Source organism: Meles meles, chromosome 11, assembly GCF_922984935.1.
Source record: "Meles meles chromosome 11, mMelMel3.1 paternal haplotype, whole genome shotgun sequence".
NCBI classification, from domain to species: Eukaryota; Metazoa; Chordata; class Mammalia; order Carnivora; family Mustelidae; genus Meles; species Meles meles.
The window spans coordinates 17587301-17612177 of NC_060076.1; the positions used below are offsets into that span (position 1 = coordinate 17587301).

General features: G+C 42.0%; 1 protein-coding gene across 3 annotated transcripts in view; it reads left to right on the forward strand.

Annotated features, from left to right (window-relative positions):
• ASTN2 (astrotactin 2) overlaps window positions 1–24877 on the forward strand; it is an 875241-nt gene that overhangs the window by 716993 nt on the left and 133371 nt on the right. For all 3 annotated transcript variants that reach the window (XM_046023052.1, XM_046023053.1, XM_046023054.1), the window contains 2 exons: window positions 5695–5828; window positions 7358–7506. In XM_046023052.1, the coding sequence (XP_045879008.1) occupies window positions 5695–5828; window positions 7358–7506 (283 nt within the window). The remainder of the gene's footprint in view (window positions 1–5694; window positions 5829–7357; window positions 7507–24877) is intronic.

Below are 24877 nucleotides of genomic sequence, written 5' to 3' on the forward strand. Positions count from 1 at the left end.
GTAGTCCTTACCCTTGTTTAAGTGCAGCATTTGTTTCTTAAGTCCCTTCATGGACTCCAAAGCCAGGAGTCAACAATGCCTCCAGTGTAAGGTTTCATTTTCCTCTGAGAACACACACACACACACACACACACACACACACACACACAGAGGCATACGCACTCATGGACACGCACAAACAACACATGAGCACGTGATCCAAACAGACCAGCTGAAAAGGATGTTTTGGATGAAATCTTGGCATTTATTATTCCTGTGTGACCCGGGAAGGTCCAGGGTGCCAGGATTCAGATGGACTTCGGTTCAAGTCGCTCGTCTTCCACTCTCACTTGTGAATGGGGATCGGACATCCATCTCCAAGGGTAATTTTAGGATTAAATGGAGGAATAGAATCATTTCATCACAAAGTTCCTCTCTCACCTTGGGCCATCCCACGAGCCTTTCTGAGCCACTGTCTCTGATCTGTCCAATGGATTAGATTAGATGATTTACAGAGTCCCTTGGAGCTGGAACATTCTATGATTCTCCTCCCCTGGGATCTAATTGGATTCGGGATGGGATGTTGCAAGGGCTGGAGACAGAAGGAAAGAGTGATCCTGCCGTGACACAATGCTGGCTTCTGCCGCCTAGCCAGGGCCCCCGCTTTGATGTAGGCCTTTTATCAGGGTGTGTTTGTGATCTCTCCAGGGTTTGCCTGGCCATTACACCAGTCCCCATTCTGTTCCTCTTGGTCTGGGAAAGAGCCAGTAGATGTGGAGACTCCCAGGCAGGATTTCTTCCCAAGAGCAGCTTGGATGGTGAAACTCACAGAGTCCAGAGAGATTTCCTGTTTTGTTTTCCACAAACTCAAGCAACTATTGATTACAAAACACACACTCACACAAAAACAAAAGCACATACACAAACAAAACAGGATGTTCCCTCTCCTCTCCTTGCTAGAGTCAAAGCGGTCTCTTACCATCTGGGTCACTTTCACCCATGGCCCTGGATTTCACCAACATAGTATTAAGCCTTTAGTGCTGCCTGGAGATGTTACAGAATCTTAAGCCATGAGCCATTTTGCACATTAGTTTTAGTAAAGGGGAACCTGCAAGTGGAGGGAGAGAAAGGTCCATCAGTCAGCATGACCTCATGCGATCCCATTTGGTGTCTGTCCTCATGGGACCCCCACCCAGTGCTGAATAACGGACATTTGTTTGCAACATATGTTCTGGCTTGTGGTAGGAATAGTGCTATGACTCTGTGCCAAACTCTGGCCTACATACTTTATGCAAACACTGAAAGAGATGTACTTAAATTAAAAAAAAAAAAAAAAAATCTTAGGGCACCTGGGTGGCTCAGTGGTTTAAGCCTCTGCCTTCAGCTCAGGTCATGATCTCAGGGTCCTGGGATTGAGCCCCGCATCGGACTCTCTGCTCAGTGGGGAGCCTGTTTCCCCCTCTCTCTGTCTGCCTCTCTGTCTACTTGTGATCTCTCTCTCTGTGTGTCAAATAAATAAATAAAATCTTTAAAAAAAGCTTGTTCACTTGAAATTTGATTTTAACTAGGCCTCCTGTATTTGTATTTACAGAATCTGGCAACCTTACTTGGGGTCTACCCCACTGCCTCACATGGTTAAACAGAAAAGGCCTGTGTTTGTGAGTCACAGAGATCTGGGTTGGGATTCTGCTTCCAATACTTGGATTGCTGTGCCATCTGGGGAAAATCGTTTCACTGCTCTAATTCCTAGTTCTTACACCTGTAAATGAAGACCGTGATTCTGTATCTCAGTACCATCATGAGAATTACATTTTTTAATGCCCTTAAAGTGTCTACACTGTGTAATAGGTGCTTCATGAACATTAGCTTTTATTATAATTCTTTTTTTTAAGTCTTAAGTCACTATGCTTAATTCAGGAGAAATGGGATAACTTGTTCATTCCCTAGCAGAGAATATGGGTGAGAACATTCAGCAGGTGTCTTGGAGCTTCCTTATCAGGGGCACTGAGAGAAAAGTGATGAAGGCTCATGCAATAGCATTCTTTTTTGTTTGTTTTTTTTCCTCTAAAAAGCTTTCTTGTTTCCTTTTGGCCCACAGTTTGGGAAAGGGATCTGGGGTGGTTAAAAAGCTGCCTGGTGGCCACAGGGAGAGTAGCCACAGGTTGAGGCGTAGGGTGAAGCCCCTACGGGGGGGGGGGGGGGGCAGTGCCATGGAGGGTCCTCGAAGGCTGCAGGGCTCCAGAGGCTTTTAGTTGTGCTTGCGGGTGAGCCTTCAAAGAGATAGGAGCCCAGGGGTGCCTGGGTGGCTCAGTGGGTTAAAGTCTCTGCCTTCAGCTCAGGTCATGATCTCACGGTCCTGGGATCGAGCCCCTCATCGGGCTCTCTGCTCCGCGGGGAGCCTGCTTCCTCCTCTCTCTCTGCCTGCCTCTCTGCCTACTTGTGATCTCTCTCTGTCAAATAAATAAAATATTAAAAAAAAAAAAGAGATAGGAGCCCAGCCCAGTGGGGGAGGGGCAGGGCAGCAGAACCACAAGGTGAGTCAGGTGGTAGCCATCTTCTGGATGAGTTTCACCTCCTCATCTGGGAAGTGGTTCACCAGGAAGTCCCAGAGCTGGGGCCTCTTGGGCAGAACGCAGGGCTCAACTCCAAAAGGGTCTGGTTCAGGGTCTTCTCCAGAACCACCATGGCTTCTGCGGCATCTAAAGTTTTACTCCACTCATCCTGGGAAGGCTTTTGAATGTTTTGAGGAGACCGCAGCTGCCGGGCTGGTTTTGCATCTTTAAGAGATGCTCAGTGCCTTTGCGTTTCTCCTCAGTGAACTCACAGAAGTGGCCCACACCCTCCAGAGCCACATTGTCGAGGTGGAAAGAGAAGCCCAGAGGGAGGTAGGTGTCGGGGGCCCACAGACGCAGGTTGACCAGGTAGTTCATGGCAGCCTGCACATTGGTGCAGTAACTGACAAGTCTAGAAACTTGTATTTGACCAGCAATGAGGAGCTAAGCTCAGAATACAGTGTTGGCTGGTCCCGGAGATAGAGGGTGGCTGAGCAGATGGTTCTGAAGGTTGTGACTGGAAGAGGTTGGAGGGTGGTCAGAGACTGGAAGGCAGGGTGTCCTTGGGTCTGTTCTGCCCACTTTTTTTTTTTTCACATTTTAAAAAAATTAACATATAATGTATTATTTCCCCCAGGGGTACAGGTCTGAATCATCAGCCTTATACATTTCACAGCACTCACCATATCACATACCCTCCCCAGTGTTCATAACCCAGCCACCCATCCCTACCCACCCTTACCCCCCTGCAACCCTCAGTTTGTTTCCTGAAATTAAAAGTCTTTATGGTTTGTCTCTCTCCTGATCCCATTTTGTTTCATTTTTTCTCTCCCTACCCACTATGACCCCCTGTCCTGCCTCTCAAATTCCTCATATCAGAGGGATCATATGATAATTGTCTTTCTCTGATTGACTTATTTCACTTAGCAAACTACCCTCTAGTTCATTCCACGTCACTGCATATCTCCCCAAACAGTACTGAAGCAAGAGATTTGCAAGATGGCTGGGTGCGTGGCTATAACAGCGTTCTTGATACACACCTCCACCTAGATCTGTGTTTTGGGTAGCTAAGGATGTTGATCCCAGACCCACTTTGCACAAATGTGTTACACCTGAGACTTGACAATGGCGAGGAGGAAAAAGTGACACCTGGCTAACCAGGTGTCCTTGGATATAGGCAGTATGAAACTCTCATTTAAAAAGTACACAGCAGGGCGCTTGGGTGGCTCAGCGGGTTGAAGCCTCTGCCTTCGGCTCAGGTCATGATCCCAGGGTCCTTGGATCGAGCCCCGCATCAGGCTCTCTGCTCAGCGGGAAGCCTGCTTCCTCCTCTCTCTCTGCCTGCTGCTCTGCCTACTTGTCAAAGAAATAAATAAAATCTTTAAAAAAAAGGTACACAGCAATAAACATAAAAGAAGAAGAAAGGACATAGGGTTTGTTACCTGATAAAGGGTAAGAGATCAATATTCTCTAAAGTCCCTAAGTTTAAAAAAAGGTCTGTCAAACATTCTGAATCCCAGTGCCTTGAACATCAGCATAAATGGAGTGACTAAAGCATGACGCACACCTGAACCCAAGCATGAGCCTAATGATGTTTTTCAGTGTTCATTTATTTATTCAGTAAATATTGACTGGATATTTGTGCCAAGTCCTCTGAGAATACTTGCTGGAATAAGGCATGGCCTGTACCCTTGGTGTGAGCAGAATCTGTTGAATGAGACAGGAAAGGGAATGGGACAGTAGGTGTCATCTAGTGTGTTATGGTGTCCAGGAGAGGAGCATGGTTCAAGGCTTAAGAAACTCAAGGTGTCAGATTCCTGGAGCAAAAGCATGTATCATTTAAGACCAGGAGAGTGAAATGGAGTATAAGAAAGGGAGGCAGGGAATATTCCAGCAGGGAGAAAAGTTGTTTTTTGTTTTTTGTTTTTTTAATTTTAAAAGACACTGAGACACATTGCAATTATATAGAATGTTAGGGGGGTTTTGTTTTGTTTTTGGTAGGGGGATGGGGTAGCTGGGGATAGGTATTAAGGAGAGCACGTGTTGTGATGAGCACTGGGTGTTACATGCAACTAATGAATCATTGAACACTACATCAAAAACTAATAATGTACTATAGAGTGGTTAACTGAACATAATGAAAAAATCAATTATATGGGATGTTGATCATCATTTAGAGCAAGAGTCAGCAAATGGTGGACCTAGACCAAACTTAGCCTGCTTCCTGTCTTTGTAAATAAAGTTTTATCAGAACCCAATCATGCCCATTCATTTGAAGTATTATCTATGTTGCTTTCATGCTACAAGGGCAGAGCTAAGTAATTGTGGCAGAGACTACCTGGCCACAAAGCCAAAATTATTTGCTATCTGGCCCTTTACAGAAGCCATCTGTTTTCCTAGTTTAGAGCGCCCTTTCCATAAACAGGAATTTACTGTTGGTGGGAATGTTAGTGGTTGCATGGGGGTGGAGGGTGACATGCAAGGAGAAATTAGAGTGGTGACCGATGATGCTGAAGAAGCGGTCAGGAGCTCGAGTAAGAAGCTTAGACTTTATTCTGGGAGCCGTGGGGAACCTCTGAAGGTTTCTATGCAGGGAGGCGTGTGGTCAGTACAGCAAGAGGCAGTGACTACACTTGGTATGAAAGCACGGAGTAGTGTGTGGAATCATTGAATACTCATATTGTACACTGGAGACTACTATTAAAAAAATGAAAAGAGTTTGAGGGAGTTTCTGGAGCCACACTGCTTTCCTCAGATCCAGGCACCATCACTTTACTGGTTGTGAACCTCAGGCCAGTTACCTCCATGTGCCTTCATTGGTAGAATGGGAAATGATGATAATAATAATGATAATATCTATTGCACGGGAGTGGAGAAGATTAGATAAGTTAATTCAGGTAGAGTACCAGGCCCCAGAGGAGGTTTTCAGTCATGGCTATTACTGCCGTCCTGCCTAAATGATTATTCCGGCTGCTGGGGAGAGAATGGTCCAGATTGGGAGAACCTGGTGGTAGAGTGCTAGGTGTTTGGGCAGGAGATGGTGTCCTGTGCCTAGGTGGATTGCTGTGAAGTTTGGGTCAGCTGCTGTCGTGGTCGCTGGGACCATCACTCTAAATGTCTCCACCATGGTCATCGTCATCTCTTCTGCCCTCCTTTATTTCAGGCCTTCAAGAGTGCACTGATGAGCTCCTATTGGTGCTCGGGGAAAGGGGACGTAATCGATGACTGGTGCAGATGTGACCTCAGCGCCTTTGATGCCAGTGGGCTGCCCAACTGCAGCCCCCTCCCGCAGCCCGTGTACGTATGTATGGTCCCTCTTCCTTTGGCCACCCTTTCCATGGACTGACAGTTCTGTCCTTCCAGCCCAGGCCATGGCTTGCTTCTGTTTCCAGAGCATGTCACCAGATCCCTGAAGTCGCTGGAACCTACCTCTTTGAGAAAGCAGGCAGTTTTGGCAGAATAGAAATCAGCTTTTTAAAATGATGCCCTGGGTTTGTGTTTACTTCTTCACTCATCCGTTCAGGAAGGGTTTACTGGGCACTGACTACTGTTGGAAATTGGGGCCACTGAGAAAAAGAGAGCATAGAACCTTTTCAAAGAAATGTCATTTCATTTATTCATTCATTCAACAAATAATTTTTGAACACCTGCTATGTGTCAGACACTGGGAATTCATCAGGGAACAAGATAGTCTGTGCACTTGGGGAGTTGACCATTTAGTGAGGGGACAGCTATCAAAGCAAAAACAGGAAAAAATGATACAGTTTAAAAGGTTGATAAAAATATGAAAGAAAAAATAAGTATTAGAAGAGAGAAGAATGGGAGTTGGTGTGTTTGTTGGAGGGGAGGGAGTTAGGGAAGTCTCTCTGAAAAGACCTAAATGGGAGTAGTTTTCCAGATGACAAATGGCACCAGTCATGGTTCAGGCAAACGGAAGACCACATGTGGTCTTACCCTTACGTGGTAAATTGACCATTTGAGGACGTTAAATGAGGCCATCTTGACTGCTGGAACAGGATTAAGACAGACAATGCTGTGAGGAACATAGGAGAGTGAGGCAGGAGCTAATATGGGGGGGCAGAGTCCCTTAACACCCCTCTCTGTGTGTGTTGGGGAGATTGCACTGTAAGATAGTTCTTGAAGAGGTACTGTATTGTGTAGTGGAAAGAGAGAAGGAATCTGGGCTGGGTATAAGCAAAGTTACTACCATCATGGTTCTGTCCCCAACTTGCTGGGTGATTTTTTTGCAAATAATTTTCCTTTTCTGGGCCTTACTTTCCCATCTTTGAAATGAGGTGATTGCACTTCCCAGCCTCGAAGCATCTTTCCAGTTACAACCTTCAATCATTCTGCTCTGTCTTAGCATGTAAAAGGATTTTCTGGGACTCCTACCCTCTCTGAGGAAGTATTGATTAAGGATATTAAAGAGTTGACTGATCTATTGGATTGGAAAGGATGACAAGAGGGTTGAGGCTACTGTGTTTGAAGGCATTGTCAATTTAATTGACGATGAAGCACTGCTGAGAATGCGGTTTAGACAAATGGAAAGTTAATCAGTTTTCTGTGAGCATGTATTGTGGACTTGGATTAATTTATTGGATCCCACATTGATCCTGAAAGGTAGCTCTTCTCAACCTTGCTTTATGGACAAAGAAGGGAGGCTGAAAGAGGTGTAACGAATTGCTAGGGTCCATACAAAGGCTTGTTGGTGGGTCAAAACAGGACTTGAGCCTGAATCCTGTGCTTTTCATCTTAAGACATGCAGACTCTGGGGGAGCAGACCATACTGCTGGAGAACAACCAGCCTTCCCTGTCACCCTTTCTAGGCTTCGTCTGTCCCCAACAGTAGAGCCATCCAGCACGGTCGTCTCCTTGGAGTGGGTGGACGTTCAGCCAGCAATTGGGACCAAGGTCTCGGACTATATTCTACAGCACAAGAAAGTGGATGAGTACACAGATACGGACCTCTACACAGGTAAGTAGGAAGCCTGTGACTTCCCATTTTGTTGGGATAGTGCGACAGAGGAGAGAAATGGATTTTCCAAATGCCTTTGGAGACTTAACTCTCATCTGACATGGGAAGGCTTTTGAGGTTTCATTGTTTAGTGATTGCCACCTGATGCCCAGGCCTGTGGGGTTCTTTTTGTTTGCTTGTTTGTTTATGATTTTCAGTAGGGAATGATAGTAAATTGTAACTGAAAAAATTTCTGATTCTCTGAGTTCAATCTTCAAAGTCCTATATCAAAGGGTTAGTTAATTCAGAAGAAGATTTAACCTTTTCCGCTTGGAAAGGCCTACAGGTCACATATTTGAATACTTGAGTCTGAAATATATTCTCTCTAGGACTGAAGTCAAGAAAATGAAGGAATTGCCTTTTCTAGTGAGAGTGAGACCTATTATCTCTAGTGAGACAGTTTTGTATTCAGTGCTGAGGAAGAGGGATTTGGAAATGATTCAGGCACACTGGAGAAGATGAGAAAAGGGACTTTTAAGAGAGTTCCATGAGGTTGTAACTCCTGAGGGCTCTCTCTGAGTTCTCAATGTCAGACATAGCCAAGAAGCTATGCTGTCCTAGAGCTGGGCTCTGTGGGGGCTGGTGTTGCTTTAAGGCAGTCTGGGAATCTGGGTCTGTGGTAGTCAGCCTGGCGCCGAGGCCAAGGGGAGCCCGGGCCACAGGGACACCCCCTGGGCCTGTTGGAACTGGCAGGCACCAGGACGGGATGGGAGCCTGGTGCCATGGAAGCTCCTGGAGCCTTGATGGCTGGTGGTCCTAGCTGGGGGCCTAGCATCTCAAGAGTCTGCTGGGAGCCACCTATATCCAAGGGAGTTGGCCAGGTGCTGGAACAGGGCAGCTACAGGGTTTCTAGGGAAGTCAGGCACACACCTCTCTCTCCTTCCACAGGGAGGATTAGGATAGTGGATCTGTCTTTCTTAACCTGCTTACCATAGGTTTTCCTATTTTTTTGTGCTTCACCCAGGTGCTATAATCTAATCCCTTACCCAGAAACCTTAGTTCTGTGGAAGTATTTTTCTGCATGGATAGTTGTTGAAATGGATTCTGGGGAATGAGGGGCGAAGGAACAAGTGCCGTTATTTTTCTAACTTTGCTCTGCAAATGATTACCAGCCTGGTTTTAGAGATCAAGTAAGTGAGTCCCAAAGAGGTGTGTGACTTTCCCAAAGTCCTACAACCAGTATCTGGTAAAGCCAGGCTTTACAATCAGTTCTGCCCCCAGCACAGTGCTCGTTCTTTAGGTACCATCATACTTAATGACGAAAGACTGAAAGTTTGTTTGCTGAGAGATTTTGTTTTGTTTTAATTAGAAATGGACTTTGAATTTTCTGAGTCTATTGAAATGATCGTACAATTTATGTTTCTTAGTTTAATATGATAAATTGCATTAAAAATATGATAAATTGCATTGGTCAATTTCCAAATGATTACAAAAAACTTACATTCCCAGAGTAAATAAATCCCATGTGCTCATGATGCATTATCTTTTTTTTTTTAATACATTGTTGGATATGATGTGTTAAAATTTTGTTTAGAATTTTTGTATCTGTGTTTGTCTGATCTGTAGTTTTCTTGTGATACTTTCATCTGTTTTCATTATTAGGGTCAATTCTGGCCACAGAAAGTAAATTGTAAACTATTTTGCCCCTTTTCTGTTTTCTAAAAGAATTTGGGTAGAATTAATAATATTTCTTCCTTAATTATTTAGTAGAATTCACCAGTAAAATGGTGAATTCTGGGCTTAGAGTTTTTCCTGTAAGAAGGTTTTAACTACCAGTTTTTTTTTTTCTACTTTTCCCTTCTGCTTTTTTTTTTTTCATTTTATTTATTTTTTCAGTGTAACAGTATTCATTCTTTTTGCACAACACCCAGTGCTCCATGCAAAACGTGCCCTCCCCATTACCCACCACCTGTTCCCCCAACCTAACTACCAGTTTAATTGTCTGATTAGATACAGGGTTATTCAGGTCGAGGCTTGTATGTTTGGAGGAATTTGCCAATTTCATATAAGTTACAGAGTTTACTACAAGAAGTTGTTTGTAACATTCTATAATTATTCTTTTAATATCTGTGGAAAGTGTAGTGATATCGCTGTCTCATTCTGCATTTTGGTAGTTTCCCTTATCTTTCTTTTATTTTCTGACTGATCTGACTAGAAGGTTATGTAATTTATTTACCTTTTCAAACCAATCAACTTTCATTTCATCAGTTTTCACTATTATTTTCTGTTTCACTGAGTTCTGTTGGGATCTTTGTTATTTCTTTTCTTTGACTGACTTTGGATTTAGTTCACTCCTCTTTTTTCCAGATTTTTAAGGTAGTAGGTGAAGTTGTTGATTTGACATTTTTCTTGTAATATAAGTATTCCCCTTAACTACTGATTTAGTGGTTTACCTGTGTTTGATAACTTAAGTTTTCGTTTTCATTTCCATTCAGTTCAAAATAAATTTTAATTTCCCTTTTGTTTTCTTCTTTGATTTATGGGTTCTTTACTGTTATTTATTTAATGTTACTTATTTTCCAAATATTTGGGAATTTTACAGACATCTTTTTGTTTTTGCATTTTGGTTTGATTTCACAATATCAAAGAATTTAATTTTTATTACTATTACTTTTAATCATTTTTTAATCTACTGAGATGGCTTTTATGGGCCTGAATCTGGCCTGTCCATTTTAAGAGAATGTAGATTCTTCTATTTGTGAATGGGATATTAATATAAATGCCAACCAGATCAAATTGGTTGTGTTTCTCAAGTCTTCTAAACGCTTTCTGATTTTCTGTTTTGTTGTATCAATACTTGAGAGAGTGGTATTGAAACCTCTGACAATAATTCTGGATTTACCTGTTTCTTCCTATAGGTCTATCAGTTCTTACTCCATGTATTTTGAAGCTCTGTTATTAAGGGCACAAACATTTAGAATCACTAGATCCCCTTGATGAATTGATCCCTTTATTACTGTGAAAATGTTGTCTGTATCCTTGTTATTTGCTCTAAAATCTGTTTTTTTGGGGCGCCTGGGTGGCTCAGTGGGTTAAGCCGCTGCCTTCGGCTCAAGTCATGATCTCAGGGTCCTGGGATCGAGTCCCGCATCAGGCTTTCTGCTCAGCAGTGAGCCTGCTTCCCTCTCTCTCTCTCTGCCTGCCTCTCTGTCTACTTGTGATCTCTCTCTGTCAAATAAATAAATAAAATCTTTAAAAAAAATAAATAAAATCTGTTTTGTTATTGATAGTACTCCAGCTTTCTTCCAATTAGGGTTAGATTGTTCTAACGTTTTCCCTTCTTTTACTTTTACATTATCTGTGTCTTTATATTTAAAATGTATTTCTTATAGCCAACATATATGTAGATCTTTTTAATTCTTTTTTTTCCCATTTTATTTTTTTCAGCATAACAGTATTCATTGTTTTTGCACAACACCCAGTGCTCCATGCAAAACGTGCCCTCCCTATTACCCACCACCTGTTCCCCCAACCTCCCACCCCTGACCCTTCAAAACCCTCAGGTTGTTTTTCAGAGTCCATAGTCTCTTATGGTTCGCCTCCCCTCCCCAATGTCCATAGCCCCCTCCCCCTCTCCCAATCCCACCTCCCCCCAGCAACCCCCAGTTTGTTTTGTGAGATTAAGAGTCATTTATGGTTTGTCTCCCTCCCAATCCCATCTTGTTTCATTTATTCTTCTCCTATCCCCCTAAACCCCATGTTGCTTCTCCATGTCCTCATATCAGGGAGATCATGTGATAGTTGTCTTTCTCTGATTGACTTATTTCACTAAGCATGATACGCTCTAGTTCCATCCACGTCGTCGCAAATGGCAAGATTTCATTTCTTTTGATGGCTGCATAGTATTCCATTGTGTATATATACCACATCTTCTTGATCCATTCATCTGTTGATGGACATCTAGGTTCTTTCCATAGTTTGGCTATTGTAGACATTGCTGCTATAAACATTCGGGTACACGTGCCCCTTCGGATCACTACGTCTGTATCTTTAGGGTAAATACCCAGTAGTGCAATTGCTGGGTCATAGGGTAGTTCTATTTTCAACATTTTGAGGAACCTCCATGCTGTTTTCCAGAGTGGTTGCACCAGCTTGCATTCCCACCAACAGTGGAGGAGGGTTCCCCTTTCTCCGCATCCTCGCCAGCATCTGTCATTTCCTGACTTGTTAATTTTAGCCATTCTGACTGGTGTGAGGTGATATCTCATTGTGGTTTTGATTTGTATTTCCCTGATGCCGAGTGACGTGGAGCACTTTTTCATGTGTCTGTTGGCCATCTGGATATCTTCTTTGCAGAAATGTCTGTTCATGTCCTCTGCCCATTTCTTGATTGGATTGTTTGTTCTTTGGGTGTTGAGTTTGCTAAGTTCCTTATAGATTTTGGATACTAGCCCTTTATCTGATATGTCGTTTGCAAATATCTTCTCCCATTCTGTCAGTTGTCTTTTGGTTTTGTTAACTGTTTCCTTTGCTGTGCAAAAGCTTTTGATCTTGATGAAGTCCCAATAGTTCATTTTTGCCCTTGCTTCCCTTGCCTTTGCCGTTGTTCCTAGGAAGATGTTGCTACAGCTGAGGTCGAAGAGGTTGCTGCCTGCACTCTCCTCAAGGATTTTGATGGATTCCTTTCTCACATTGAGGTCCTTCATCTATTTGGAGTCTATTTTCGTGTGTGGTGTAAGGAAGTGGTCCAATTTCATTTTTCTGCATGTGGCTGTCCAATTTTCCCAGCACCATTTATTGAAGAGGCTGTCTTTTTTCCATTGGACATTCTTTCCTGCTTTGTCGAAGATTAGTTGACCATAGAGTTGAGGGTCGATTTCTGGGCTCTCTATTCTGTTCCACTGATCTATGTGTCTGTTTTTGTGCCAGTACCATGTTGTCTTGATGATGACAGCTTTGTAATAGAGCTTGAAGTCCGGAATTGTGATGCCACCAACTTTGGCTTTCTTTTTCAATATTCCTTTGGCTATTCGAGGTCTTTTCTGGTTCCATATAAATTTGAGGATTATTTGTTCCATTTCTTTGAAAAAAATGGATGGTATTTTGATAGGGATTGCATTAAATGTGTAGATTGGTTTAGGTAGCATGGACATTTTCACAATATTTATTCTTCCAATCCAGGAGCATGGAACATTTTTCCATTTCTTTGTGTCTTCCTCAATTTCTTTCATGAGTACTTTATAATTTTCTGTATATAGATTCTTAGCCTCTTTGGTTAGGTTTATTCCTAGGTATCTTATAGTTTTGGGTACAATTGTAAATGGGATTGACTCCTTAATTTCTTCTGTCTTGTTGTTGGTGTACAGAAATGCAACTGATTTCTGTGCATTGATTTTATATCCTGACACTTTTACTGAATTCCTGTACAAGTTCTAGCAGTTTTGGAGTGGAGTCTTTTGGGTTTTCCACATATAGTATCATATCATCTGCGAAGAGTGATAGTTTGACTTCTTCTTTACCAATTTGGATGCCTTTAATTTCTTTTTGTTGTCTGATTGCTGAGGCTAGGACTTCTAGTACTATGTTGAATAGCAGTGGTGATAATGGACATCCCTGCCGTGTTCCTGACCTCAACGGAAAAGCTTTCAGTTTTTCTCCATTGAGAATGATATTTGCGGTGGGTTTTTCATAGATGGCTTTGATAATATTGAGGTATGTGCCCTCTATCCCTACACTTTGAAGAGTTTTGATCAGGAAGGGATGCTGTACTTTGTCAAATGCTTTTTCAGCATCTATTGAGAGTATCATATGGTTCTTGTTCTTTCTTTTATTAATGTGTTGTATCACATTGATTGATTTGCGGATGTTGAACCAACCCTGCAGCCCTGGAATAAATCCCACTTGATCGTGGTGAATAATCCTTTTAATGTACTGTTGAATCCTATTGGCTAGTATTTTGGCGAGAATTTTTGCGTCTGTGTTCATCAAGGATATTGGTCTGTAGTTCTCTTTTTTGGTGGGATCCTTGTCTGGTTTTGGGATCAAGGTGATGCTGGCCTCATAGAATGAGTTTGGAAGTTTTCCTTCCATTTCTATTTTTTGGAACAGTTTCAGGAGAATAGGAATGAGTTCTTCTTTAAATGTTTGGTAGAATTCCCCTGGGAAGCCGTCTGGCCCTGGGCTTTTGTTTGGAGATTTTGGATGACTCTTTCAATCTCCTTACTGGTTATGGGCCTGTTCAGGTTTTCTATTTCTTCCTGGTTCAGTTGTGGTAGTTTATATGTCTCTAGGAATGCATCCATTTCTTCCAGATTGTCCAATTTGTTGGCGTAGAGTTGTTCATACTACGTTCTTATAATTGTCTGTATTTCTTTGGTGTTAGTTGTGATCTCTCCTCTTTCATTCATGATTTTATTGATTTGGGTCCTTTCTCTTTTCTTTTTGATGAGTCTGGCCAGGGGTTTATCAATCTTATTGATTCTTTCAAAGAACCAGCTCCTAGTTTCATTGATTTTTTTATTGTTTTTTTGGTTTCTATTTCATTGATTTCTGCTCTGATCTTTATGATTTCTCTTCTCCTGCTGGGTTTAGGGTTTCTTTCCTGTTCTTTCTCCAGCTGCTTTACGTGTAGGGTTAGGTTGTGTACTTGGGACCTTTCTTGTTTCTTGAGAAAGGCTTGTACCGCTATATATTTTCCTCTCAGGACTGCCTTTGCTGTGTCCCATAGATTTTGAACTGTTGTGTTTTCATTATCATTTGTTTCCATGAATTTTTTCAGTTCTTCTTTAATTTCCTGGTTGACCCATTCATTCTTTAGAAGGATGCTGTTTAGTCTCCATGTATTTGGGTTCTTTCCAGCTTTCCTCTTGTGATTGAGTTCTAGCTTCAGAGCATTGTGGTCTGAAAATATGCAGGGAATGATCCCAATCTTTTGATACCGGTTGAGACCTGATTTGTGACCCAGGATGTGATCTATTCTGGAGAAGGTTCCATGTGCACTAGAGAAGAATGTGTATTCTGTTGCTTTGGAATGAAATGTTCTGAATATATCTGTGATGTCCATCTGGTCCAGTGTGTCATTTAAGGCCTTTATTTCCTTGTTGATCTTTGGCTTGGATGATCTGTCCATTTCAGTGAGGGGAGTGTTCAAGTCCCCTACTATTATTGTATTATTATTGATGTGTTTCTTTGATTTTGTTATTAATTGGTTGATATAGTTGGCTGCTCCCACGTTAGGGGCATAGATATTTAAAATTGTTAGATCTTCTTGTTGGACAGATCCTTTGAGTAGGATATAGTGTCCTTCCTCATCTCTTATTATAGTCTTTGGCTTAAAATCTAATTGATCTGATATAAGGATTGCCACCCCAGCTTTCTTCTGATGCTCATTAGCATGGTAAATTGTTTTCCACCCCCTCACTTTAAGTCTGGAGGTGTCTTCGCGTCTAAAATGAGTTTCTTGTAGGCAACATACTGATGGGTTTTGTTTTTTTATCCATTCTGATACCCTGTGTCTTTTGATTGGGGCATTTAGCCCATTAACATTCAGGGTAACTATTGAGAGATATGAATTTAGTGCCATTATTAGTCTGTAAGGTGACTGTTACTGTATATTGTCTCTGTACCTTTCTGATCTACTACTTTTAGGCTCTCTCTTTGCTTAGAGGACCCCTTTCAATATTTCCTGGAGAGCTGGTTTGGTGTTTGCAAATTCTTTCAGTTTTTGTTTGTCCTGGAAGCTTTTGATCTCTCCTTCTATTTTCAATGATAGCCTAGCTGGATAGAGTATTCTTGGCTGCATGTTTTTCTCGTTTAGTGCTCTGAATATATCATGCCAGCTCTTCCTGGCCTGCCAGGTCTCTGTGGATAAGTCTGCTGGCAATCTAATATTGTTACCATTGTATGTTACAGACTTCTTTTCTTGGGCTGCTTTCAGGATTTTCTCTTTGTCACTAAGACTTGTAAATTTTACTATTAGGTGACGGGGTGTGGACCTATTCTTGTTGACTTTGAGGGGGGTTCTCTGCATCTCCTGGATTTTGATGCTTGTTCCCTTTGCCATATTAGGGAAATTCTCTCCAATAATTCTCTCCAATAGACCTTCTGCTCCCCTCTCTGTTTCTTCTTCTTCTGGAATCCCAATTATTCTAATGTTGTTTCGTCTTATGGTGTCACTTATCTCTCGAATTCTCCCCTCATGGTCCAGTAGCTGTTTGTCCCTCCTTTGTTCGGCTTCTTTATTCTCTGTCATTTGGTCTTCTATATCACTAATTCTTTCTTCTGCCTCATTGATCCTAGCAGTGAGAGCCTCCATTTTTTATTGCACCTCATTAATAGCTTTTTTGATTTCAACTTGGTTAGATTTTAGTTCTTTAATTTCTCCAGAAAGGGCTTTAATATCTCCAGAGAGGGTTTTTCTAATATCTTCCATGCCTTTTTCGAGCCCGGCTAGAATGTTCATAATCGTCATTCTGAACTCTTGATCTGACATATTACCAATGTCTGTGTTGATTAGGTCCCTAGCTTTCAGTACTTTCTCTTGTTCTTTTGTTTGTGGTGATTTTTTCCACCTTGTCATTTTGTCCAGATAAGAGGATATGAAGGAGCAAATAAAATACTAAAAGGGTGGCAGAGACCCCAGAAAAATGCGCTGTAACCAAATGAGAAGAGACCCCAAATTGTGGGGGGGAGAAAGGGGATAAAAAGAGGTTCAGGAAAAAAAAAAGAAAAAAAATTAAAAAATAAAAAATATAAAAAAGAAAGAAAAAATATATATATTTAGATAAACTAGTCAAAAAACGTTAAGAAAGAAAAGGGTAAAAGTTTTAAAAAATTTAGCAGAAGAAGAAAAAAGAAAAAAATTGAAAAAAGAAAAAAGAAAAAAAAAATTGAAGTAGCCGCAAGACTAAAGAATCATGGGGAGAAAGCCATGAGTTCCGTGCTTTGCTTTCTCCTCCTCTGGAATTGCGCTGCTTTCTTAGGAATTGAACCTACTTTCCTTGATAGATGAACTTCGTCCTGCCTGGATATTTTGTTGATCTTCTGGGGGAGGGGCCTGTTGTAGTGACTCTCAAGTGTTTTGCCCGAGGTGGGATTGCACCGCCCTTACCGGCGGCCGGACTAAGTAATCGGCTCGGGTTCGCTTTTGGGAGCTTCTGTTCCTGAACGCTTTCCGTAGAGTTCCAGAGGACGGGAATGAAAATGGCGGCCTCCCAGTCTCCGGCCCGGAGGAGCCGAGAGCCTGGGGCCCCACTCCTCAGTGCGCCCCCAGAGGACAGCACCCAATCACTCCCGTATCCCCAGCCTCTAGCCGCGCTCCGAGCTCACCCAGCCCGCGACCAGTTCAAGGTAACCCCGAGCTGAGAGTTCAGTCCTCGGCTCTGTCTCTGCAGCCAGCTTCTCCGTTCTAATACCTGCGAGCTCTGGGACACTCCGACACCCCCGATCCTTCTGTGACCTTGCGGGACCTGCGGCCACACTGACCCCGCTTGGGCTTCACCCTGGTTTCGCCTCTGGAGCAATGTCCCTCAGTGGAACAGACTTTTAAAAGTCCTGATTTTGTGCTCCGTTGCTCCGCCGCTTGCCGGGAGCCGGCCCCTCCCCCCGCGGTCTATCTTCCCGTCGTTTTAGATTCACTTCTCCGCCAGTCCTACCTTTCAGAAAGTGGTTGATTTTCTGTTTCTAGAGTTGCTGTTCTTCTCCTCGATCTCCCGTTGGATTTGTAGATGTTTGCAATGTTTAGATAAGCTATCGAGCTGATCTCCTGCTACCTGATGTAGTTTCAGCCTGCTACTTCTCCGCCATCTTGACTCCTCCCCCCTTTAATTCTTTTTTTAAGTCCTGTCTGATATTATTACCTTTAACTTGGACTATATTTAGACTATTCATATTTAATGTGTTATTTTTGTGGTCAGTATAAGTTTATCGTCTTGCTACTTGTTTTCTGTTGTCCCATCTTTCGTTGTTCCCTTTTTTCTTTTTCTTTTTTTTTTTGGATTGAGTGTTTTTACGATTCCATTTTATCTCTTTTGTTGACTTATTAACTATGAATGTTTTAAATTTTATTTTAGTGGTTGGTTTAGTGTTTACATATGCATATTCAACTTATTACAGTATACCTTTAAAGCTATTATACCACTTTATAGTATGGGAACCTTATAATACTATACTTTTATTTCTCTCCTCCTAGCCTTTACTGTATTGTCATACATTTTGCATTATATATATATATGTGTGTGTTTCATAATTCTATGTTATTGTTTTTCCCTAAATAATAAATTATATTTTAAAAGATGTTTAATAAGAAAAATATTTTATTTTTTAAGAAAAATAATTTTACTTTTTAAGAAAAATAATTTTATATATTTACTCAGGTAGTTACCATTTTTGCTGCTCATTATTCCTTCACGTACCCATTTTCATGTGATTTCATTGTCCTGTCTGAAGGATGTCTTTTTCTATTTCTTATATTTCAGATCTATTCAGTGATTGATTTTTTCAGCTTTTGCTTTTAGAAGTTATTGCTGGGTACAGAATTCTAGGTTGAGAGACTTTTCTTTTAGTAATTTAAAAGTGTTGCTCCTCTGTCTTGGTTGCATGGTTTGCATTGAGAACAATCTGTTTTATTCCTATCTTTATTCCCCTGTACATACATACCATTTTTGTCCTGTGGCTCCTTCTAAGATCTTCTGTTTAATATCAATTTTGAGCAATTGTATTCTTTTCTCGTGCTTGAGGTTCATTGAGTTTCTTGGTTGTGTGGATTTGTAATTCTATCATATTTGGAAATTCGGGGGCCATTATTTAAGGGAAAAAAATATATATATATATATATATTTTTTTTCCTTCCTGACCTTCCTTCTTCTCCTTCAGTGATTGCAATTACATGTATTTTTGCCCATGTGAAGTGATTCTTTTTTTATTTTTTCTAATTATTTCTTCTTTCTTTGTTTCATTTTGGATAGTTTCTAGCACTATGTCTTCAGTACCTTCTGCAAAGTCTAACCTGTTGTTAACCCCATCTGGTGAATTTTTCATCTCAGACATTATAATTTTCATCTTTAGAAGTTCAATTTGGGTCTTGTTAATATATCACATACCTTAACATTTTTGACATATGGAATGGAGTCAGAAGCGTTTTAATGTCTTTATATGCTAATTCTAACGTCTGGGTCAGTTTAAATGGATTGGTTTCTCTCCTCGTTATGGATTGCGTTTTCCTGCTTCTTTATATGCCAGGTAATTTTTGACTGAATGCCAGACATTTTGAATTTTTCCTTGTTGGGTGTTGGGTATTTTTGTATTCCTATAAATATTTTTGAACTCTGTTCTGGGACACAGTTAAGTTTCTTGGAAGTAGTTTTATTCTTTTGGGTCTCACTTTTAAGATTTGTTAGGTGGAACCAGAGCAGTGTTTAGTCTAGGGCTAATTATTTCCTACTACTGAGGCTAGACCTTCTATGTGCTCCACACAATGGCCTGTGAATTATGAGATTTTCCAGTATGACTGGTAGGAACAGGCACTATTTTTGGCCCCTACATGAGCACTTGGCACTGTTCCATCTAGTCCTCTTGAGGTGGTAGTTTCCTCACTTACATTCATCAGTCTGTACTGTGCTGAATACCGAAACAGGACCCTCCACAGATCTCTTCAATTTTCTCTTTGTGTAGCTCTGTCTTCTTCATTCCTCTGTCCCTGCAATCATTGTGGTCTCTCCAGACTGAGAACTCTTGTCTTCCCAGTGTAGAGAATTGTACATGAGTATATATATATATATTATCCCTCTCTCTGCACCATGACCTGGAAACCCTTTAAAGGCAATAATCTGGGGAAATTTTAGGGCTCACATAATTTGTTTCCCATCTTTCAGCATCTCTGCCCTTTGTTGCCTGAATTCCAGTATGAACTTTTTTTTTTAAAGTCTTATTCTCTTTTCTTTGTTAATTTCTTTGTCTCAGGCAATTGGAGAAATTAATCTAGTCCCTGTTTCTCCATCTAATCCAGAAATGGAAATCCTCTTGATTTCCTCTGGTTTCTCTTGATTACCCAGGAACCAGAGCTCTGATCCAAGCGTTACCTTTTCAATTTTTTTTTAATATTTTATTTGTTTATTTGACAGAGATCACAAGTAGGCAGAGAGGCAGGCAGAGAGAGAGGGGGAAACAGGCTCTCCACTGAGCCGAAATCCGGATGCGGGGCTCGATCCCAGGACCCTGAGATCATGACCTGAGCTGAAGGCAGAGGCTTTAACCCACTGAGCCACCCAGGCGCCCCTCAATTTTTTTTTTTAATAGAGATAAAATTTACTTATTTTTAGGTAATGTACTGAGGTCACCCCATACAGATATCAACTCTTTTTCTTCTTCTTTCAAAAGTTTGAAGGTGATGACATAGCTACCTCCATCTTTACAGATTGTAATCCTTTCTTGTATGACTTGACTTTCATTCTTTCCACTGCTCAATGCTTAAATTTTTTAACGGGCAGTTTTAAAGGGCAATGACTCTTGTGTCTTTAGGATTTGCAATCCTCCCATAAGACCTGACATACATAGATTTTCAGAGTTGAATGAATTGGTCTATGGGTAGCTATTGAAATCTACATTTGTATATGTAAGTATATAGATATATACATATAGTTATCTTAAGTGTACAACTATGACATTTGCTCCTTAAGTGCTGTGTGACCTAAGAGGGTCTTATGTAGCCCTACAGGCTAGCTGATACATCATAAGACTTCTGAAAAGTATGATGATCAACTGAGGCTGTGGATGATTGGGGGTACCTATCTGAAGCAAAAACTGCATTTTTAATTTATTTATTTATTTTTGCCTCTATACCATCTTTACCATGTCTCAGCCATCTGAAAATTTCACTCAGCCCATATTTAAGTATTTCAGCACAGGGGTGCCTGGGCAGCTCAGTTGGTTGGGTGCCCGATTCTTGATTTTGGCTCAGATGGTGATCTCGTGTCCATGGGATCAGTAGGCTCCACGCTCACCAGGAACCTGCTTGAGATTCTCTTCTTCTCCCTCTGCCCCTCCCCCTGCTCTCTCTCTTTCTCTCTCTCTCTGAAACAAGGAAATACAGTCCAGATAAATAAATAAATAAAACTGTTCACTTCATTGAGTTTTATCTTAGAAGTTATAAGCCTAATGAGGAAATATGGGCTTTGAAAAAACATGACTTCTGCTTTCAGTTTCCACCACTCAGGACGGAGAGATCTAGGGCTAGTCATAATCTTTTCTAGGTCTCGGTTTCCTTTTCCATGGAATGGGAGAGATAACACTCACTTAACAAGTTGCCTTGAGGGTCAAATATACCATAGTTCTTGGGAAAGTATAGGTACTAATAAATTTTAGTCACTTCTCATTTCCATGAATTAAAAAAAAATGAAAGGAAAATTAAATGTTAGGAAGAAAACAGCAAAGTGTTTAAGACTTGTTTTGGATAGAGAGTGAAGATTACTCACAGATTTGGCCAGGTGAGGCCAGAAAGGGGAAATGTGGGTTTTCTCCTTTGATCTCTGGATTTTTGCCAATAGCTGAGTTCAGGGCTGGAATTGTTTATTTATTTGCAAGCTCACAAGTGTGAGTGTGCACAGATCTACATGCATACATACTTGTTCTCTCTTTTTCTCGCTTTCACTCTCGCACACACACAAACGCGCATGCTTTATTGCTGCCATCTGTTCAACATCCTTTTGAACTAGCTGTTGAAATGCTCACTCTCCCTCTCTGTCTCCTTCCCTGCCCCCATCCCTGGGTTTGGCGCTCTCTCTTTGTTTCTTTCAGAGAAGCCATTGCACTGTCGGTTTTGGGACTCTATTGGGAAAGCCAAACATAAGTAGCCTCCTGTTCCAGTTGTTTTGAGCAGAAATGAGGCTTGTTTTGGGGGGGTGACTAAATTCCCCACATGCTAATCTGTCATCGATATTAAAAACAGACGTCTGGTTCTCCCGCATGGCCTCATCAGAGCAATTGGCATAGGTTTCAGCCTTTTGGGCAGGGGTAGAGACAGGGGGTGGGAATGTGAAGTGGGGGCTGAGACACAACAGATTTAATAAAGCCAAATCCCCTAATTGACTTATGAAGAAACCAGCTGGGGAGGGGTGGGGACTTGCCTGGAGGTCGCACATAGGATGAGTTAGTGGTAGAGTTAGAGATAGGATGGGGATTCTGGTTTCTCTTCCTGCATTCCCTGCCAAATACAGCCATCTTTCTCCCAGTGCATCTTATCTCTAGTATCCTGTGCTCTTGTTGAGAATAAACCTAACCGAGAGGCAGAGGGAAACTACGGTATATAGGTCATTCGTCCTCCTGGGCATGATGAAGTAATTAGCCACCTGATGGCACCTGGAGGGCTCTGACCTTCTAGGGAGTGCAGCCCCGCAGACTCCTCACTTCTTGGCTACTTACATATATGTTGGCTTCCATAAACCCTGAAAGTTCAGGACATTGAGTCCGACTCCCTCATTATAAGGATCAGAAGAGTGAAGGGAGGAAGCGGAAGGGTCTCACTCACTCTCATAATCTCCCATCACACTCCCCCGCATTTTCTTTGGTAATCTGCTGGAATTTTTTTTTTTAACCTTTTGAAAATCAGAGACTTCTGTCTTACCATGGGCTTTCCAGCTTCAACTTGTTTGTTTCAGGGCTGGAAGCCCAGTGGGCTCTGTTGGCCCCCACAGAGGCAGCAGGCCCTCTCCACCATCCCCCCAACCTCCTCATGGAAGGCAGCAACATGTGGAGCTGGTCAGTGCCCCTTTCTGTCCTGGCATCTGGGAGCCTGCTGGGCTGTTCCCCAGCTGATCAATACCAGGCTCCCCTTCTGCCAGCTCTCAGCTTTTGTCTGTGTTTCCTCCTTTCTCTGTCCTTTCTGACTCACTCTCTCTCTCTCTCCTTCTTTTCCTCCCTCTATGTGTCTCTCTTCTTGATATCTTTCACCCTGTCTCTACTTTTGCCTTTTTTACTTCATGTCATCTTATGTCTCTCACCCCATCTTTTCTTGTGTTTGTCTCTCTGAACTGACTTAGGTATCAGCTGCTCATCTAGAGTCATCTATCTGGGCCAAGAATGATGTCCAGAATGGTGAGAAGACACCGCTGTCCACCCCAACCAATTCTGTATCCTCTTCCTCCCTGTTTCCATTAAGTCTAATCTACAAATGATAGACACCCCCAGCCACACACCTCATCCCATCTTAGACCTTAGACTGAAGATCTTCTTAGGGAAAGGCAAGCAGTTAGGGAGGTGGATTTCTGTGAGGGAATAACTGAAGGCAAGGGACAGCATGGCCCCAATTTCCCTAGGAGCTGAGAGGACCGTAAGGGCAGCAGCTATGATGGAACTGTTGATAAAATGCTGTGGAAATTATTTATAGCTCCTCAAGCAGTGCAAGCCATGACTTAGCTGTACCCTTTGTCTGAGAATCTAGAGGGGCCCTCACCCGTCTGCCTTCTGCCGGCCCTGGACCAGCTTGAGGGAGGTGATGTCATTGGAGACTGGGCCTCATTCCCTCAGCTAGAGTGGAGGAGGGGGGGATGAAGGAAATATGTTTTACAGGGTGAGGTACAAACCGACATGACTGCAAACATCTGGAACTGATATTAGGTCCTCAGAAAATGTTTCTGTCACTCCAGCTGCTCTTCGGATGAGAGCTTTCTAAAGTCAAGCACCTCCTAAGGGAAAAGTACTTGGAGGGTCTTAGTTCCCCCTCCATGCCCGTATGCCACCCAGCCTGCTTTCTGTGTCAGAGTATTTTACAGTTCATAAAGTGCACTTGTTCATCCCATTGGTGTGTATGGAGATCTTACAGGGATCCAGGTACTGCAGAACATGCTGGGCATGGAAGGGTAATAAGACAGGCGTGATTCCTGTCCTTAGGGATCTTTTACTCAATTCGGGTAGAGATAGAATATAACAAGAAATTACCCTCCAGCGTGCTAGGTGTTGAGATCATTCAGATGCTCTAGGAGCACAAAATAAGAGCTTCAGACTCAGTCCAGTGGTATCAGTAAAGGCTGACCAGAGGAAGTGAGGCAACTATTTGAGATTCTGGCCCCACTTATGATCGTACAGATCAACCCCTCTTATGCAAGACTATCCGCCCGCCATGTGGAGCTCATCCACTGGCTGAGAAGATGGCTCTTTGGGTCTTACTTCTTCCCTGCTGTTTGTACATACAGTCAAACAGCTAGAGAAAAGCACACAGTTGAGAATATTTGTCACCAGTATATTATCTGTCACCAGTTTCAACTGGACTCTTCATGCTACCAGGCAATCCTACTAGACTTCTGTCACTTGACTTTACTCTCGACCATCTTTCAACTCATGACACTCTCTCCTCCCCACCTCTCTCAGCAGATGACCTTGTTCCCTCATTCACAGAGAAAACAGTAGAGGGAGTAGTTCCACTTCCCTCTCTAATAATTCTACATTTGTATGCTCCTTTCTGCATGCTGTTCCATTTCCCTCATGATACAGGGTAAGAGACACTCTTTTTCCTCTCTAGAATTAGTTCTTTTATTCACATCGCATTTCCTAAATTCTTAGGAAACTTTACTTTTAATTACCTCCCTGTATTTTATATTCCCAGTCTCTCTTCCTTCAGTAGATTATTTTTACCATAATTTAAATATGCTCAAAGGTTTTTCTTCTTAAGGAAACAAAATGGTCCATCTTACATGATCAATATGTTTCTCTCCCCTTCTTAGTAAACGTACTTTTGAAAGTAGAGTCTGTAGTGGTTGACCCCATTTCTTCACTTTCTACTCCTTCCTCACCTCCCTCCACTTCACTCGTCTCCTCCTACCACCAAGTTACTGACATATTTTTCTTTGCAAAGGTCTGTGACTCCCATGTCATTAAATCCAAGGACTTGGTTTTTTGTTTTTGTTTTTGTCATAAACTTAATTGATATTTTCAATCATTCTTTGGGGTTGGCTATCCTCTTCTGAAACCATGGCTTTTCTTGCTTTCTTTAGTCCTATGCTCCTGGGTTTCTACTAGCCTCTCTGACTCCAGCTCAGCCTGCCTTGCTGGGTCCTCCAGTTTGCTCTTTAAATCTTATAGTCCTTAGACCTTGGTCTTCTATCTTCTCTTCTTAATTTAAACTGCCTCTAGGCTACCACATCCACCCCCATAGGTAAAATCAGTACATTCGCTGCTCTTACATTTGCATTTCCACCTCCTGCTTCTGAGCTCTCTACCCATATCTAGCTAACGGAAGGCATGCGTAGTTTGATGTCTCACAAACAATCCAAACTCAACACATCCAAAATTGAGCTTGTTACCATCTCCCCACAGATGTGCTCCTGTCCAAGTGTTCATTTACTCTCTGTAAGTCCTACCTCTGTAAACTGAGTTCCTTGAAGCAGAACTCCAAGGTTAAATT